This window comes from Micropterus salmoides, unplaced genomic scaffold, assembly GCF_014851395.1.
Source record: "Micropterus salmoides isolate LMB-PRFRI ecotype aquatic unplaced genomic scaffold, ASM1485139v1 Ms_hic_scaffold_8, whole genome shotgun sequence".
Classification (NCBI taxonomy): domain Eukaryota; kingdom Metazoa; phylum Chordata; class Actinopteri; order Centrarchiformes; family Centrarchidae; genus Micropterus; species Micropterus salmoides.
The window spans coordinates 29918105-29935976 of NW_024044570.1; the positions used below are offsets into that span (position 1 = coordinate 29918105).

Genomic DNA, 17872 nt, shown 5'->3' on the forward strand with positions numbered 1-17872 from the left:
ATTATAGTTGTGATAGCTCATTCTGCAAAATAATTAGCTTGAAAGGTGTGTAGAAAATAAGCACTTTTAGGGTTCCCTGGGAAAGTAGTAGAAAGCCTGTTTTTGCTCTGAAAAGTATTTTCCTCAAATGCTTCTCATGTTTAGAGATGTCTTGTTATATAGTAGCCTTGAGAAATGATGACTAAACCTGTTCCACTTGTGTGCGTGTCTGTCCAGGGGGAGGATATTGTGTTCCTGCCACAGACATCAACCTCCCGGGCGCGGTGGACTGGGTAATGATGCAGTCCTGCTTCGGCTTCCACTTCATGCTGGTGCTGGAGAAGCAGGAGAAGTACGACGGCCACCAGCAGTTCTTCGCCATCGTGCAGCTCATCGGGACCCGCAAGCAAGCGGAGAACTTTGCCTACCGGCTGGAGCTCAACGGGCACCGGCGCCGCCTGACCTGGGAGGCCACGCCACGCTCTATCCACGAGGGCATCGCCACGGCCATCATGAACAGCGACTGCCTGGTGTTCGACACGTCCATCGCACAGCTGTTTGCGGAGAACGGCAACCTGGGCATCAACGTCACCATCTCCATGTGCTAAGAACTTTGAAGAGAAGAAGGTCAAAAAGTTACAGATTGTCAGGGGGCATTTTTTTAGGGGGTCAAATCAGTTGTGACCTCACAGCGCCTCCCTCCCCCCTCTCTCTGCTTCACCCCTTGAGATGTGGAACTGGACTGTCTGATCAGGCAGCCGTGGAGGCTGAGGGGGTGGGATGGATGGATGGATGAATGGACAGATGAGTGGAGAAATGAATAAACATAAGGACATGACCGTGTAGTGATGGCTGTAGACTAAACACACACACACATGCACACACATACACACACACACACACACACACACACACACACACACACACACACACACACACTATATATGTGAGACTCATGTACGCATGCAGTCTCGCCCTCTCGTGGTCATCAACACGGACGCAAACTGAAAAGCTGTTCAGTCAAACACGCTTGTCAAACTCCCGTCTCTTCAAGTGATTTCCCACCACTCTCATTGTAGTGTCTCTCTTTCTTCTCTTCCCCCTCTGTCATTGTCACACATTTCAGACACTACAGCGCTCTGACATTCACTCAGAGATGCTGGAGGCTGGTCACCTCTGAGCAGCTATGTCCCCTGACAGCTACGCACTGAGGAAGACTCAAGCTTTGTTTCAGCTCAGACTCCTGGCCAGTGCTGAATAGACCCCCCCCCCCCCTTCTTCATCAATTCCCAAGTATTTGTAATCCACCTCAGTACCTGTCAGACCTCCTGGATCAAACGGTTCACACGCTACCGACACGTGTAGGGCTACAACAAAAAGTGGCAGTGACTAGGTTTCACAGTTTCATGTGTTAGCCAGCTCATACTGGAACCCAGAGCCAATGAAGTTCCTGTTCGCAGACTGAAATGACTACCGATGGCTGGGATTGGAACCGTCACCCATAGACGTGGATGGCTGTAGCACCCATACTCCAGTAAAGGAACTCGTCTTTAGACGATCCGGACAGGCTCATCTGGTTTCCTTCCGGCCCACACCTGGTCCCCTACCGGTCCACCCAAGGCTAAAGATTGTGCATTGGATGCTCTTTAAATAGTTGACTGTCGTCGTTGATAGTTATTAGAACAGACTCTGCTCTCATACTGTGTGGATTTAAGAAGGCCGTCAGCTACATCAGCCCTGGATTTTGTTTTTTTTATTTGGTTATTTCATGAAGTGGACACGGAGTTCACACACACACACACACACACACACGCACGCGCACACACACCACACACACACACACACACACACACACACACACACACACACACACACAACTCACGCATGCTCTTTGCATTACAGGCTGTGTGTGCAAGTGTAATAGTGGATGTAATGAATGTGTGTCGGAGCATGTTTGACTGAGGTTTGGGGGGGGGGGTCTTATTTTGTTTTTCAGAATGAGGGAAAAACACTGCATTTCAGTTGTCAGTTTTCTTTTGGAGTTTATTTCCTAAGTCTGTTTTTTTTTGGGGGGGGGGGGGGGGGGTTTTGGGTTAATTATTTTAGTTGTCTTTTTTTTGTATGAGGGGAGAGAAGAACTCCTGTGTGTGTGTGTGTGTGTGTGTGTGTGTGCGTACGAGATGGACGTGTGTCGCAAAAAGCCTGCTCACTTTCTTCCTTCTCCTCTCCCTGCTCTTCTTCTTTTTTTTCTGCCTCCATCTTCGCTCTGTCTGCCAGTGTCGGCCTCAGCCGCTTTTTGACTGAAAACCCAACCAGGAATGAGGGACAGTTTCTACCGTTACAATGTTGCTATTGTTGTTGTTAAATGGAGATTATCATAATTATCATTTTTTGTAATGACTTTTAAAAACAAAGATTAAAAGGCAGTTGTAAAACTTGTGGCTAAAACTTCAGTGTTTGTAGTTAAAACAAGTTGTGTCGTTCTTCTGAAGGTTTGTTTTTCTTCATCTATTTGTCTCTCCGTCCTCTTGTTTGTGTGGTCTTTTCTTTTTGTCTGTGAGGAGGGAGGGAGGTCAAGCCAATCATCTCTCCCTTTCTCTTCATGTGGAGTCTCAGTAATGTTGCTGCTCTCCCTCAACTCCTTGACTTTTTTTTCTGTTTTAATTTGTCATTAAATAAATCTATCTTTTTCATACCTGGTGTCTTTTCTTCTCTTTTTGCAGGTCTCACGTCCTGATTATGGCTGTTTTTTTGTTTTGTTTTTATCTTATACTGATGAGTGACAGTTTTTGTCTGTACACTTAGGTCACCTGGTTTTTGCCCACTAGCATTGTGGGTTTTTTTTTTTTTTTTTATGAGTGCATCCCCAGTTTGTTTGGATCCTGCATGTGCACAAACACAATATTATGAGACCATTTCCTATCACTCCCTCCAAGACTTTGAGTCTTACGTTCATTATACAAAATATCCATGACAAAACAATCTCACCTAAAGGTCTATTTGTAACGTTTCTGGGTTTTGATCATATCACGTGAGCTTCCTCAGCACATAAGGTTGGCACAGTTGTCATGGAATTGTAGATGTTTTTAAATGTAAAACAAATTGTCTTTCTCATCCATCTTGGCTGAAAGTTGAGGTGAATCTAAATTTCCGTGACAGCGGGGCAAACTAAAACTGCTGCCTAAGGCCATGTGATATGAAGACCCAGAACAAATACTACATGAACCTCGAGGTAAGGTTTTAGCTGTTTTAAAGTCAAGAAGGAAGTTTGAAGTGCAGTGAAATGCCCTTATTTAAATTACTGGAACTGCAAAGATTTCTTTTGAAATACTTGCTAGAATCTTGGTAGGAGAACATAAATACACAAAATTGTGCCAGGACAAAAAGCGGTCAACTTAGAAGAAAATACGTTTTGCCTGTCAAAGATCTTGCAGGTAAAAATTTTGTGTCAATAAAACTTTGGATTACAAATTTCAGTCAGTTTGCAGACAGCCTCCTTGTTTTATTTGTCGAAGGCCAGGGTTGTCTACAGAACAGAGTTGCTAAGGATAAAAAGCATTGAACTCACTGTAAAAGGAACAAGATTTAGCAATAGCATAAGGTCTGAGCCTGCAAGTGAATATTTTGGCATTTTGTCAAGTCCAGGATCAACGTGGTTAAGTTCACGTTGCCTCTGCACAGGGGGTGTGATTGTGCTGGGTAGCCCCCAAGCAAATCTATGTATCTAAATATGTTGGCACTACTAACTCATTTTCTTACCAAGGTCAAACAAACCACCCCCCACAAGATGTTTAAACTAAGTTAATGCAATTTGATGTTAAAGTGATACTTCTGCTGCATGAACACGCAAAGTTTAGTCTTAATCGTTACATAGGGAGCCTATTACGGTCACAGTTACTGAAATATGTGCGTGCTGGCCAGAGCTCTTAAGCTTGCACGGTAAAATGCATCCCTGTGATACTGTCCTCAATGCATCAAGTTTATCATTGTTAAGTAGGTCTTTGGATGTAGGGCAGCCTGTGAGGTCAGATAGGTAGATCAGACAGGAAGCGTGGAGCACAGGAATAGTTTAGTGCAGCTGCAGAAGCACAAGGTGTTTTGCTCAAACTCTGAGGAAAATGTGCATGCAGAGATGTCAATGTTAGTGCCTCTGACCAGCCTTGTGTCTGTCAATGGTTACGCAGTGATCTTGTCCCACAGTCTGGAGGTCAGGGACTGTATGAAAATTGTTTGTGGGGGTGGGGTGGATCATAAAAGGGACGGGGTGTGGTTTTTCTTTTTGCTGAAGGTATTTTTTGGAGATTTGCTGCCAGTACACTAAGCACACCCCAAGGGCCTCTGGGTAATTATGTTATAGGTTAAGGTCCTCCATTCACCAGAGGGGGAATGTTGAATCCAGAGGGCTTACAGAGGGGGTCCTAATACTGTGATTTAACTGAAACTGGGTGTGGCTGCAGTGAACTCATTGTGACACACATACAGTGTACATACGTGTACATAACCAGAAAGTAATACTCCAGCTTAAGTGGTCTTGTGTTTTTTTTTTTTGCAGGGACCAAAAAGGAGGGAAGTGATGATTTAAAGCCCAGACATGCAGGCAATATATGTTTTGGTAAAGTAAAGAGAGAGCACCCAGCACTTGAGACTTTTTCAGAGGTGTGCAGTGCAGATTCACCATCTGCAGAGAATCTTTGGTTCTTTCCTTTCAGATTAAATAGCTGCACCTTGAGGCAGAAATCATCATTACACCCACAGAAAAACAAAAAATCAAAGGATACTTTACACACCAGGCCTGTTAGATTATAACTTGTAAGCAAAGTTGCCATTTTGGGCAGATGGTAGTACAAGAGAAAGGCACCTGGAGTGTTTCACTGGTTTCATGGAAAAGATATTTCCTGTGTACAAGGCATTTATTCACTCCATTTCCTTTATGCATTTCATTGTGGGACAAACTGGTGTTTGTCAACAGCGCAATCCAATTAACCTTATTCTTTCCTGGGACACTTTAATTTGACACTAAAATCTTTAATGTGGGCGGTGGCGCATTATTTGGCCAGCAGCTGTAGAGATTATTTTTCTTACTATGTGTTGGACTGGTGCAAAGATGGATGAGTGGGCTAACTGTCAGAGATTAATGAACCCTTATCTGACTCAGCAAAACAGAAAGGTGTTTTTTTTTATCGCAAAGTGTTTGTGATACCAAACAAAACCCCTCAAAAAACAATTATATTGTTAAGTGCTCCTGTTATTATGTCCACCCCTGCACATGGATCATTAGGTCCTCTTCAGCAAGCAAAGCGCAGGCTGTGACTAATGAAGCTCACAGGGCCTGATTTAATAGCACACACCAAAAGTAGTGGATAAATTCAGTACAGTGGAGTGCATGTATGGGTATTGGAGTCAGCATGCAAGGATCAAAGGGCACAAAAAGAGAGAAAACATTTCTGAAGGTGTCTTTGTTTACTGGTGGCGTATGCCTTATTAGGTGTTACCTTAAGTCAGATGAATGTACAACTGTACAGTGTTGCAAAGGTTTTTCAGCTGCACCAAAATAAAATCTGAAACAGATCTGCTCCTGGGCCAGTCCAACAGGTCCATCACTCAAAAGTCCCACATTATCCCACAGTCTGCTCAGGCTCTGCCATCATACAGCCCAAGGTGTAAAGGCTGCAGTGTGTTCACAAAAAGCTGAAGAGTTTCTTCACTGCCTCCCATCAAAAATCTTCATGTCATCACTAAACAAGAGAGCGGTCAAGTAAAAATGGCTGACTACCCATCCTCCTGGAAGATGATAAACCTGGCACTGCTTTAACAAAGAATCAAATTAACCAGTGCACTACACTGTAAGGGGTCAGTTGTCATGATGAATGCACAGACTGGCTCCCAGTTTTACCATTTTGGTTCACTCCCACTTGCTTCAAAAACTCGCTGTGTGCCATCCATCCGGACAAAATTAGCAACTAGCTGGCGAACATAGCAGAGCATTTAGCAGCTAAAGCCAGATTTTTCTGGCTTTAGGAAAAAGAGCACACCATTTCTTTCTTTTTTCTTTATCATTTGAAGAGTAATAACATTAATCTTTCACATTGAAGTTCTCATTAATAAAAGAATCACTGCTGCTGTTTGCATATTTCATTGCAAGAAAGCATGTTTCTATAATGCATGCAAGTGCTGTATGCCAATTGTTTTAATAGCATAATTCTTTTGATGTGGTTGGATTTCATGAACGAGTCTGTGCAAAATGTTCTGCTTTGGTCCATTCATCTTTTCATGGCTGTCTAAATATGGACAAAACACACCGCACTCTGGTGTTCCACATTACATCTCTACAGGGGAGGCGAAAAAATCACATCTGCTACAGAGTGAATTTTCAGCCAATACAACACAGGATGATACAATTTTATCCCTGTGTGAGTCTAATACAGCCACTCACTGCAGGACTCTTCCATCTGAAGGAATAAAAAAAACACTTCTAAAGATTTCAAATAGCTTTAATTCAAGTGCATCATGGTTAAGTATGAACCTCATCGTTGTGTGGTATTTAAGTCACTAGAGGTACAGTTTTCTACACTCCCCATCTTTTATATTAAAAGGAATTTGAACCCATTCTTTGTCAACACCTTAGAGGTACAGCATTGTTGTTACAGATCACTAGCAAGACACAGATTTGATTCTGACCACTGTGAAATCTGAAATTAGTACAGTCAGTGTGCTCAGCAGGGTGTACTGTATGAGTACAGTGCTGGGAGATAGATATCCCAAAGCCCTGACACAAAATAAAGTCAACAAACATTTGTTTAAAAAATTACTTGTTTAATGCAATTCAATATGATGGAGCCCTGAAATCAGACAAGTCACAGCTATAACTAAATACATAACTGAATAATATTGTCAGTTAAATTATTAAAACAAAGAGTCAAACGAGATTTAAAGGTTGATACTTAATTATTTGACCCTTCCATCTAGCACATAGCTAGCCTAACTGAAAACACTTGGATAAACTCACAGAGCACATGCCTTTTCAGCTGGCTACATAGTTCAGGCTAACATTTGTTATAATGTTAAAGGTAAAATGTTTAATCATCCATATACAGTAGTGCATTCTAAAGCCTTTCAGCCGGCAAGCTAATGCTAATGAAGTTATCTTGCTAATGCTACTCAGAAGTTCACAGACATGATGCTTCTGCTTCCATAACATTATCTTCATTATGAACTAGCAATATTATCAATGCATACAGTTATGTTTATGATTAGTATGACAACCTTTTACTACATTTTGTCACTTTCTACATACAATGTCTGCTTGGCCCACAGAATGCACGCATTACATGGGAATGATTCATTCTGCCAGAAAAATGGCATTTTGGATTAAGGTTCAGTCATTAAAAGAATTATTTGGCCTGGAGAAATTGTTTCCACGCCTCATGCAGACAGGGACCTCAGAGTGGGATCTGAAACACACTGTATGAGCAAAGTAACTGCAGTCTTTTGTTGTTCATTGTTATAACGTTTGCATAGCTAATACATTACACACACAAAATCTGCATTTACAAGAACTGGTAAAACATCCACCAAATAGTTAAAACCAGGCTACACTGGATTACAACGCATGTTTAAACAGTCATTCAAACAGTCTGCAGGTATCTACACCATCTGAACACATCTCATCTACTTCTGTTGTCACATACACAAACCATCTCAGCAGACTGCTTACTGTTCAGCACAAACACTATCAATCAAGCTAAATTAATAAGTGCAACACCAAATGACCCTAGAAAGTTTAACTTCACATTGTTGTACTGTAAGCTGAATTCTCCTACAGGGTTTGACTCTGAATTGTAGCTTCATTTACCTCAGATTATCTGGTCAGGATTAAAGATGTGCACACTCAATGCCTATCAGGGAACAACTCATTAGAGTGCAAGATGTCAAAGCTGAAACACGACGTGCTCTCTTATTCAGGACTATTCTTCACTTCACACCGTCAGCGCATTTGTGTGTGTGTGTGTGTGTTTGCATCAGTGTGTTACAGTTTGCTGGTCAGCTGAGTGTGTGTGCACGTGCTGGCTGTCCCTGGGAACCCTCCATCAAAGGCGGCGTTCAGCACCTCGTCCAGGTTTCCGGCGCTGACAAAGTCGAGGTCAGCTCGGACGTTTGCCGGAAGCTCCTCGAGGTCCTTCTCGTTGCGTTTAGGGAGGATGACTCGCTTCACTCCTGCCCTGTGGGCCGCCAGGACCTTGTCCTTGATCCCGCCCACCTGAGGTGGACAGACCAATCCAGTCTGTTAAAACCGAGGAGAGATTTGCATTTTGTTACGTGTTAAATGTGATAACTCACCGGCAGCACCAGCCCTCTAAGCGTGATCTCTCCTGTCATGGCAACGTCTGATCTGACCAATCTGTCGCTGAACAGCGAGGCTAGGCAGGTTACTATAGTAACACCTGCAGAGGGGCCATCCTTGGTTACAGCTCCAGCCGGGAAGTGGAGGTGGATGTCTGTCCCTTCAAGCGGATCTGGAGCCCCCACCACTGTTCAAACAAATGCAAATGCATGTAAATTAGCCTATGTCACAATTGCCTTATTTCTGTAAAGACAGTATATATACACTACATAATACTATATTTATTTGTGTGAACTCACTGTTTGTGAGCTGGTAAGTTTTAGCGTTTGTTCTGAGCCAGCTGATGGCCAGATGGGCGGATTCTTTCATAACATCTCCCAGCTGACCAGTCAGAGTGAGCTGACCTTCTCCCTCCATTCGACTGGCCTCCACAAACATGATCTCCCCACCAAGGGGCGTCCAGGCCAGGCCCAGAGCCACACCGGGCAGGGTGAGCCGCTCAGAAACCTTCCACCACACACACACACAAAACACCCATAAAGCTGTATTTAGGTGTAATAATCAGAAGATAATAAAAGTTTGTAATCTTCAAAAATTCAGTGAATGTGAAACATAAGGCCAACATGACTCGATAGTGAAGGAGGGAGAGAGAGGACAAAGAAGACGCCTGCTAGAAGACAAACTCTACATTGTTTTTCACATTATACTGTATAATGAGGTCTGAAGTGGCTGACTTTGTATTCATGAGCTGTGAGAGTGGTCCAGAAAGTTCAGACAGCCACAGGTTTCTGTAATTGAGCATGATGAACACTGCTTATTCTCTGCAGATGCTGGTCTGTCTGTCTCGCGCTGCACTTCCGCTCTCTGCTGGTGTCCTGCCTACCTCCATTTCAAACAGCGGAGGTCCCAGGATGTCTTTCAGGGCAATCTGGTCGATCACTATGGGCATCTCAGGAGGTGCTGCCTTGTCTGAACACACATAAAATTAAGTGAATCCAGTGGAGAGGTTCAGTTAGGTGTACTGATTTCTTTTACATTTCGTGTATGAGAATCAGACAGGTAAATACCAGATGAAAGGAAAAATGTTTCTCATGTACGCCCATGTTTGTGGAATCAGGTGACCGCAGTGTGAAGAATAAGTGCACATAAAGGCACTGCATTGTATAGAGAAACAAAACTATGGAAGAAAGGCCTGCAACTTGGGAGGGGTGTAAATGTAAATGTAAATGCTCCGTATTTGTATAGCGCCTTTCTAGTCTTTTCGACCACTCAAAGCGCTTTTACACTACATCATGGCGATGGAGCAGTGGATAAGAAACATGCCTTTGTTGTGGGAGACATGGGTTCAATTCCAACTGCGAACCATCCACCATTGTGGACTTAACCCGTAGTTGCTCCAGAGGCCTCTGATATATATTAACTGTAAGTCGCTTTGGATAAAAGCGTCAGCTAAATGAATAATTATTATAAATTCAGTTGTTACACATGCGAAGAAATAAAGCCAAACACAAAGATATACTACAAACAGTGAACAGAGACATTAAACACACACCATCCCCCTGGAAAAATGCAAAACACGGAACACACATCATTTGCACGCACCCCCCCAGTGTTTGTGCTGCGTTAGTTACCTGGCAACACAGAGGGTTTTTCTGCAAAGCAGCACAAAACAACCGCTGATATCCTGTTTATCCCCATTCTCATCCCATTTCTCTTTTCTTAAGTCTAAACTGATTTGAATTTTTGTCTACATGTCTACTAAGTTACAGTGCTTTATAGTATTACTTTAGCCTGGTAGAATTTTGTAGTATAGCCAGTGGTGTCCAAATAATGTTTTTCAGTAATCTGCTGTTTCACCAGAATCACTCAGAGACACATTTTAATCTACTGGGAGTCCTGCAGAGAAATTAAAACAGAGTCTGACTTTCTAATGACATAACCCCATTTGTAAGAGATGATGTACAATGAGCTAGTCTCCACAAAACATGCTGACTGAAGACCTGACAGGGTTTATTTTGTAATAAAGACCAGCTGGCTGCACATTATCCAGCTCATTACACAGCTACTGAGAGACATCATGTTCTACTTACAAGGATACATCAGACATCTAGCAGCTGAGAATTAAATATTGTGTTTAAATTTTATTACTGTTGCTCACAAAAAGACACAGACTATATGTATTATATATGTTGCATTATGTATATATTCAAAGCTGATGAATACATTGTAGGTTTGTTACTTCTATTTAACAGCCTTTATACTGCACCTTTTTTATACTCTGGTCAGTTTTGCAGATTCGTTTTCAAATGGACTTGCGCCACCTTGTGCTGAACAGCGGTTTCTTTATGTGTGGAACACCCCCCCCCCCCCCCCCAACCACGTTTTAACTTTCTAATTAGAGCTCTTCTCGACACAGACTGACAGAAAACTCAGACTGTGCTTGACTGACATCACAACTTACAGCATTATCATTCACATTAACTTTTATCATGGCAAAGATTTTGACTTATCCTAGCAGGAAAAGCACAGGTGCAACTACATTAACGCTGTCCCAGTGAACCATGAGGAACAATACCGGGACCCTGAAACTGGAGCACCTAAATGGAACAGACCGATCATTTATTATTAATGACATGAGAAAGGCCTCTTGGTACATGGAGATAAGTGACATCATTTAATTCCCATACACTTCCATCCCTCCAACCTGAGCACTAAGAAAGAAAGTGTGCTCCTCTCCCTTTTCACCAGGCCCTGTTTCTCAACATTGCTAGTGCTTTTGTTTTGTGTGTTAAATCACTAATTTATGGTGTTTCAGTTAATCTATTAATGTATCAGGTCACACAATGCTTTTTAGTCTATCTACTAAGAGCACTGTTTTTAGGGCATAACTTGATTCCAAATAACATTTTTTATTCACTCATAATGTATGTACTTTATGTAATTTATGTATACACACGGAAGTAGATGTGTATATGTGTTATTGTGAGTGGGAGTGCAGGTCTGTGCTGAAATACAACTACGGATTTGACCTTCTGCCTCCCACAAGTCCAGTCTGACCACAGAGACACAGCTCTCTTGTCAGAAAACAGACAAGAGAGCTCAGGCTCTTACCTCCCTGCTGTGTCGGGCCCTCGGGGGTCAAAGCCTCTGTATTGGTGACTATGTGACCTTCAGCGACCTTCACAGCCACGGCTCGGCATATCGCCCCGATCTTCCTCTCTAGAGAGCGCACGCCTGCCTCACGGGTGTACCTAAAAGAAAATACAACAGGTGAATAAAGTGACGTGGAGAGTTGCTAGGTGTGTATTAATGATCAGTGTGTGGGTCAGCGGTGTGATCAGGAACACAAAACACAGTCAATTTTAATGTTACTGGTGGTCAGGAACAACATTTGCGACTGTAGTGCCCTGCATGGGAATTAAAAATCCTGAGAACTTGCATTAGTCCTGCATCATGAATGACCAAATCAACAAAGGAAAATTCAAATTAGACAGAGATTAAATATTAACTGCATTTATATGCTAAAATACCTGACAAGACTCACATCTCATACTGTGAGCGAGGCCCAGTCTGACACTTTTGTCAACCTGCCTGGCTTTTCTGTTCTGACTTTTGTTTCTTTTTTAAAAAGAGATCTAGTAAACTCAAGAGTATCCCTCGAAAGCATGAGCTCCAAGCTGTGCGCTGTTGGCTGTTTCTATAGTAACCAGACTGGAGTGCAGCAAGTGTTGTACAGAGGCTCTGCAGGTCTGCAGACAGCACACTGCAACTTAAAAACCAGAAGCCTCTATATCATCAGAAGCTCCGTGTTGGCCTACCTACCAATTTTACAAATCACACACAACAGATTAGTCAATTGATGGATAATTGAAATGCTTCTAGCTTCTCCAATGTAAGGATCTGCAGCTTTTTAAATAAAAACTTTGATACTATAACTGGAACGTATTTGGAATATTAATGGAACAAAACAAGCTATTTAAAGATGTCACATTGGCTTAAAAAAATGTGACCAGCATTTTTTCCATCATTTTCTGACATTTTATAATTAAGCAATCAATTAGAAGCTAAATCGACAGAATAACCGATATTTAAAACAATCATCAGTTGCAGCTGTAACTCACACTGACCTGTTTCATAACATTAAACAGCAAACAATTGTGGGAGATCCTAAGCAAGACTCAAACCTGCACCTGAGCAGATTCCATGGTGCAGGAAAGATTTACCACGATGGAGGACAACACTGATCTGAAATTAAACAGACCAGCACACTCTGCAGCTACAGGCGACTGCAAAGATGTTCTCTCTAAATGAAAAGGTCGCCCTGCCAGAGAAGTACCGATCAGCGTACAAAACAAACAGCCACTAAACCACTTGACAACTTAATGATATGCTCTGTTGACCAGAAGTAGAATTCAAAGTTAGCCTCAGATATGAGCTGCTGGCTGGCTGACGGCGCTGCTTCACACACACACCACACACTGGATCTGTCCTTCCCAGACTAAATGTAGAAGCTGTTCAGCAGTGAGCATGCAACATTAAATCTGGGCAATTTAGTCTAATTTTATTCAGTTCTTCCTCCTGTCGTTGCGTCAGTAGCATACTGTGTTTACAGTCTAAAAATCTACCTGCACATTGCTATCTTGTTCCCAGTTCTTTTATTCTACACAGACATCCTCAGGTAAAGGTGAGGATGTCAACACAATCGTATTTATAGATGAGGCTTAACATTTAAGATTTGATGGGTTAAGAGTGCTCTATTACTTTTAAAATGTATTTACTTTTTGTTATGAGGAATCTGTTCTTGTTAGTTTTTTTTAGCATTTTAGCTGTTGTTAGCTCACAAGCATTAATCTACAAATATGGCACAGAATTATATATATATATATATATACATATATATACAGTGGGTACGGAAAGTATTCAGACCCCTTTAAATTTTTCACTCTTTGTTTCATTGCAGCCATTTTCCAAAAATCTAAAAAGTTCATTTTATTTCTCAGTAATGTACACTCAGCACCCCATCTTGACAGAAAAAAACAGAAAAACTGAAATATCACATGGTCATAAGTATTCAGACCCTTTGCCGTGACACTCATATTTAACTCAGGTGCTGTCTATTTCTTCTGATCATCCTTGAGATGGTTCTACACCTTCATTTGAGTCCAGCTGTGTTTGATTATACTGATTGGACTTGATTAGGAAAGCCACACACCTGTCTATATAAGACCTTACAGCTCACAGTGCATGTCAGAGCAAATGAGAATCATGAGGTCAAAGGAACTGCCTGAAGAGCTCAGAGACAGAATTGTGGCAAGGCACAGATCTGGCCAAGGTTACAAAAAAATTTCTGCTGCACTTAAGGTTCCTAAGAGCACAGTGGCCTCCATAATCTCAAATGGAAGACGTTTGGGACGACCAGAACCCTTCCTAGAGCTGGCCGTCCGGCCAAACTGAGCTATCGGGGGAGAAGAGCCTTGGTGAGAGAGGTAAAGAAGAACCCAAAGGTCACTGTGGCTGAGCTCCAGAGATGCAGTCGGGAGATGGGAGAAAGTTGTAGTAAGTCAACCATCACTGCAGCAATCCACCAGTCGGGGCTTTATGGCAGAGTGGCCCGACGGAAGCCTCTCCTCAGTGCAAGACACATGAAAGCCCGCATGGAGTTTGCTAAAAAACACCTGAAGGACTCCAAGATGGTGATAAATAAGATCCTCTGGTCTGATGAGACCAAGATAGAACTTTTTGGCCTTAATTCTAAGCGGTATGTGTGGAGAAAACCAGGCACTGCTCATCACCTGTCCAATACAGTCTCAACAGTGAAGCATGGTGGTGGCAGCATCATGCTGTGGGGGTGTTTTTCAGCTGCAGGGACAGGACGACTGGTTGCAATCGAGGGAAAGATGAATGCGGCCAAGTACAGGGATATCCTGGACGAAAACCTTTTCCAGAGTGCTCTGGACCTCAGACTGGGCCGAAGGTTTACCTTCCAACAAGACAATGACCCTAAGCACACCGCTAAAATAACGAAGGAGTGGCTTCACAACAACTCCGTGGCTGTTCTTGAATGGCCCAGCCAGAGCCCTGACTTAAACCCAATTGAGCATCTCTGGAGAGACCTGAAAATGGCTGTCCACCAACGTTTACCATCCAACCTGACAGAACTGGAGAGGATCTGCAAGGAGGAATGGCAGAGGATACCCAAATCCAGATGTGAAAAACTTGTTGCATCTTTCCCAAAACGACTCATGGCTGTATTAGATCAAAAGGGTGCTTCTACTAAATACTGAGCAAAGGGTCTGAATACTTATGACCATGTGATATTTCAGTTTTTCTTTTTTATAAATTTGCAAAAATTTCTACATTTCTGTTTTTTTTTCTGTCAAGATGGGGTGCTGAGTGTACATTACTGAGAAATAAAATGAACTTTTTTGATTTTTGGAAAATGGCTGCAATGAAACAAAGAGTGAAAAATTTAAAGGGGTCTGAATACTTTCCGTACCCACTGTATGTGTGTGTATATAACTAAGAACATATATTAATATATATCATATATAATGTATATATAGAAATATTTATTATTATGAACTGTATTTATCCTGTATTTTTGATGCAGTGTTGATGTGATTGTTCCTGTGCTCAGGAGGAAGGGGAATGGAGGTATACAGGGAATAACAGGAGCTCACTTTAATGGTCGATGTTTGGATATGTCATAACAGGAAAAGGTTTGATTAATAATGTAAATGGTCAGTTCCATTTAGGTACTCCAGTTTCAGGGTCCTGGTATTGTTCATAGTGGCTCACTGTCACCTGATGTACATGGTTAGTGTGAGACATACGCGGGCACATTGTCCTCAAATATATCATCAATTACCCAATTGACAGCTGACTGATGATTTCATCACTGCTCATCTATAAATACAGGTCTGTTCACACACTCGCCTTTACCTTAGGAAGAGCATTCATGGTCGATACATTGTAATGTCCTTGTAGAATAAAAGAAGAACTGGGAAAACGATAACATTTTGTCATTTTTCTGAACCCCATTTCAGCTCAACTGCTGGACAGAATGTGGCGCTGTCTGCAAGGAGAGCCACATTTCTTCACTGATTCATCCAGAAAATGAAATTAGTTAGGACAAGAGGTGCACATACAATGTGGCTGTGTACCTCCATAATTAAGTTAAGCTTAACTTTAGTTAGGTTCATTTTCTCATTTTGGTTTTTTTATGCACTGCATGTGTTTGTGTGTACCTGCTGATTATATCTTGTGTGGTGTCCTGTGGTATATGAAGCTGTTGAGGCGTTAATCCATGTTGCTCCAGCTGATTTGGGATCAAGTGACGGTGAGCTATCTCTACCCTCTCCTCCTGGGTGTAGCCTGAAACACACACACACACACACACACACACACTCGTGTTTCCATCACATTGGGGACATTACACTGACTTGCATAACACTAGCCATAACCACTACTTGCCTAATCCTAACCCCTAACCTTAAACTAAACCTAACCTAAACCTCTCTCTCGCTCTCTCTCTCTCTCTCTGATAACTCGTACTTAGTCATACTAATGAATTAAAAGAACCCCTCCCCCAATTTATCATTGTACTCCTGTAACATTGTCAGACTCATTGACAATTTAATCTAAATCAATGCAGCGAAGACTTTTTATTCCACACATTCTTCCTACTTGTCAAAACCTGGCCCCTACATTACCCACAATTTGGGCGACTAAAGTAGCTGCCAGGGGCCACAAAAGGCTTTTTACAGCTTTTTGACATATGTAGTACTACTCCCCAAAACCTGTAAACAGACTTTGGTGTGTATATATATATATATATATAATTTGGTTGAGTTCTCCTTTAATAATTAATTATCTTTCAAAATCACTACTTTCTACTCTCAAATTACAAACCCATGCCCTAAAATTACTTCATTAATTCACTCAAACTAATAGTATAGCGGCAGAAACTGAAGTTGCAGAATACTGTAGCTGGTCAGGTCAGTTTTGAAAAAGCACTCTGACGTTTAGCAGCTAACAAATACCAACGCAGTGTATTTCCAAATAGAAATGTCCTTAACTTTTAAATAGAAGATCTTTCCTTGATTGTAGGTAATAATCATCATCTACAGTTCATTTGTGACTGTCCCCTCAACACTCTTGTGTGAATTTAATGCAGATCTATTTGGATCTTGGATTGAGATACACAGATATACTTTGGGTTATGACTGTTAAACACAACACTGTGTTATCTATGACGTCCCTTAAACATGATTTAGAGAACATAGGATTGTGTTGCCATCAAACTGTGGTGTATAGCACCAGTTCATGGCTACAGACAAATCCACAGTGAGTGCAAAGAACATGGACTATACTGTATCATGAGTGTAAGTAACATAACTACTTAGTTATCTGAAGGCATTAATTAGTAATATTAATATATTATCTTTATAATTTAATAGTAATACATCTAATCATTGGTAACATGGCAGCAGTGATTGTGGTGTTCCTGTGTGTGCACGTTTATATGTATCCAATAGTTAGTGGATATGCAGCTGGACATTGTTTCATCAGTTCCCTGACTATACTGTAGTATATAGAGATGCCCTATGCTTGGGATTAGTTATGTCACTTGAGCAAGAGTTTCTCCTCAAGATCAACTGCGGAGGTGGTTCCTCTCTGCACCTAAACCCACCTGGTACCTGCAGCACCTCCATCCTGTCCAGCAGGGCAGGGGGAATGGTCGCTGTGGTGTTCGCAGTGGCAATAAAGAGCACTTGGGAGAGGTCAAAGGCCACGTTGAGGTAATGATCTGTAAAGCTGTGGTTCTGCTCTGGGTCCAAGACCTAAGGGGACATGTAGAGACAGTTTGAGAGTATGTGTGTGTGTGTAAAAAGGCTAGTTGAGTTTGTCATGAATTGGTTTACAGAACAAACAGAGGAACACAAACATTTATTGGTGAAGAAATGGAATACTACCTCACAAGTAATGAGCGAGATAAACGAGATAAAGGAGCTGACCTCTAGCAGTGCAGCTGCAGGGTCTCCTTGGAGGCTCTTCCCAAGTTTGTCCACCTCATCCAACAGGAAGACAGGATTATTGACTCCTACTGTCTTCAAACCGTTGATGATGCGGCCGGGCATGCTCCCCACATATGTGCGTCTGGAGAAATGGTAAGGACTTAAATACTGACCTACAGTGTAAACGTTTCCGATCAATCTGAAGGCACACAGAACTTTATTCCTGATGTCAACGGAAATGTGCAGAAATATATAGTAAAGGTGAACATCATGTCTGTCATAATAGATACGTCATTTTTGTCATGTCATATGTTATTATGTGTAAATAAGTCGATCAAGCGTTATTCCAGAAGTATGCATTGCATTACCAAACTAAATTAAAATGGTTGACACAATGTTTTCTATACCAAATACCTAATGCAAGCAAGTTTCAAGTGTTTGCAAGCTGAAAGAAATGTGAAGTTCTGGGGTTCAAAGAAAGGAATGAAAGAAACACATAAAAGGGAAAAAAGAAAATTTAAAACAGCAAAACTGT

The 17872-nt window shown here is 41.8% G+C and overlaps 1 protein-coding gene across 1 annotated transcript; it reads right to left on the reverse strand.

Moving 5' to 3' along the window:
• Positions 1-6771: 6771 nt before the first annotated feature.
• Positions 6772-17479, reverse strand: LOC119893517 (lon protease homolog 2, peroxisomal-like; the record flags this gene model as incomplete). Its single annotated transcript, XM_038705732.1, is given in 8 exon segments — positions 6772-8236; positions 8317-8507; positions 8620-8827; positions 9204-9289; positions 11432-11571; positions 15568-15694; positions 17013-17163; positions 17338-17479. Coding segments are annotated over 8 exon segments (1276 nt in total), but the record flags the coding sequence as incomplete, so codon positions are not given.
• Between the last annotated feature and the right edge of the window lie 393 nt (positions 17480-17872).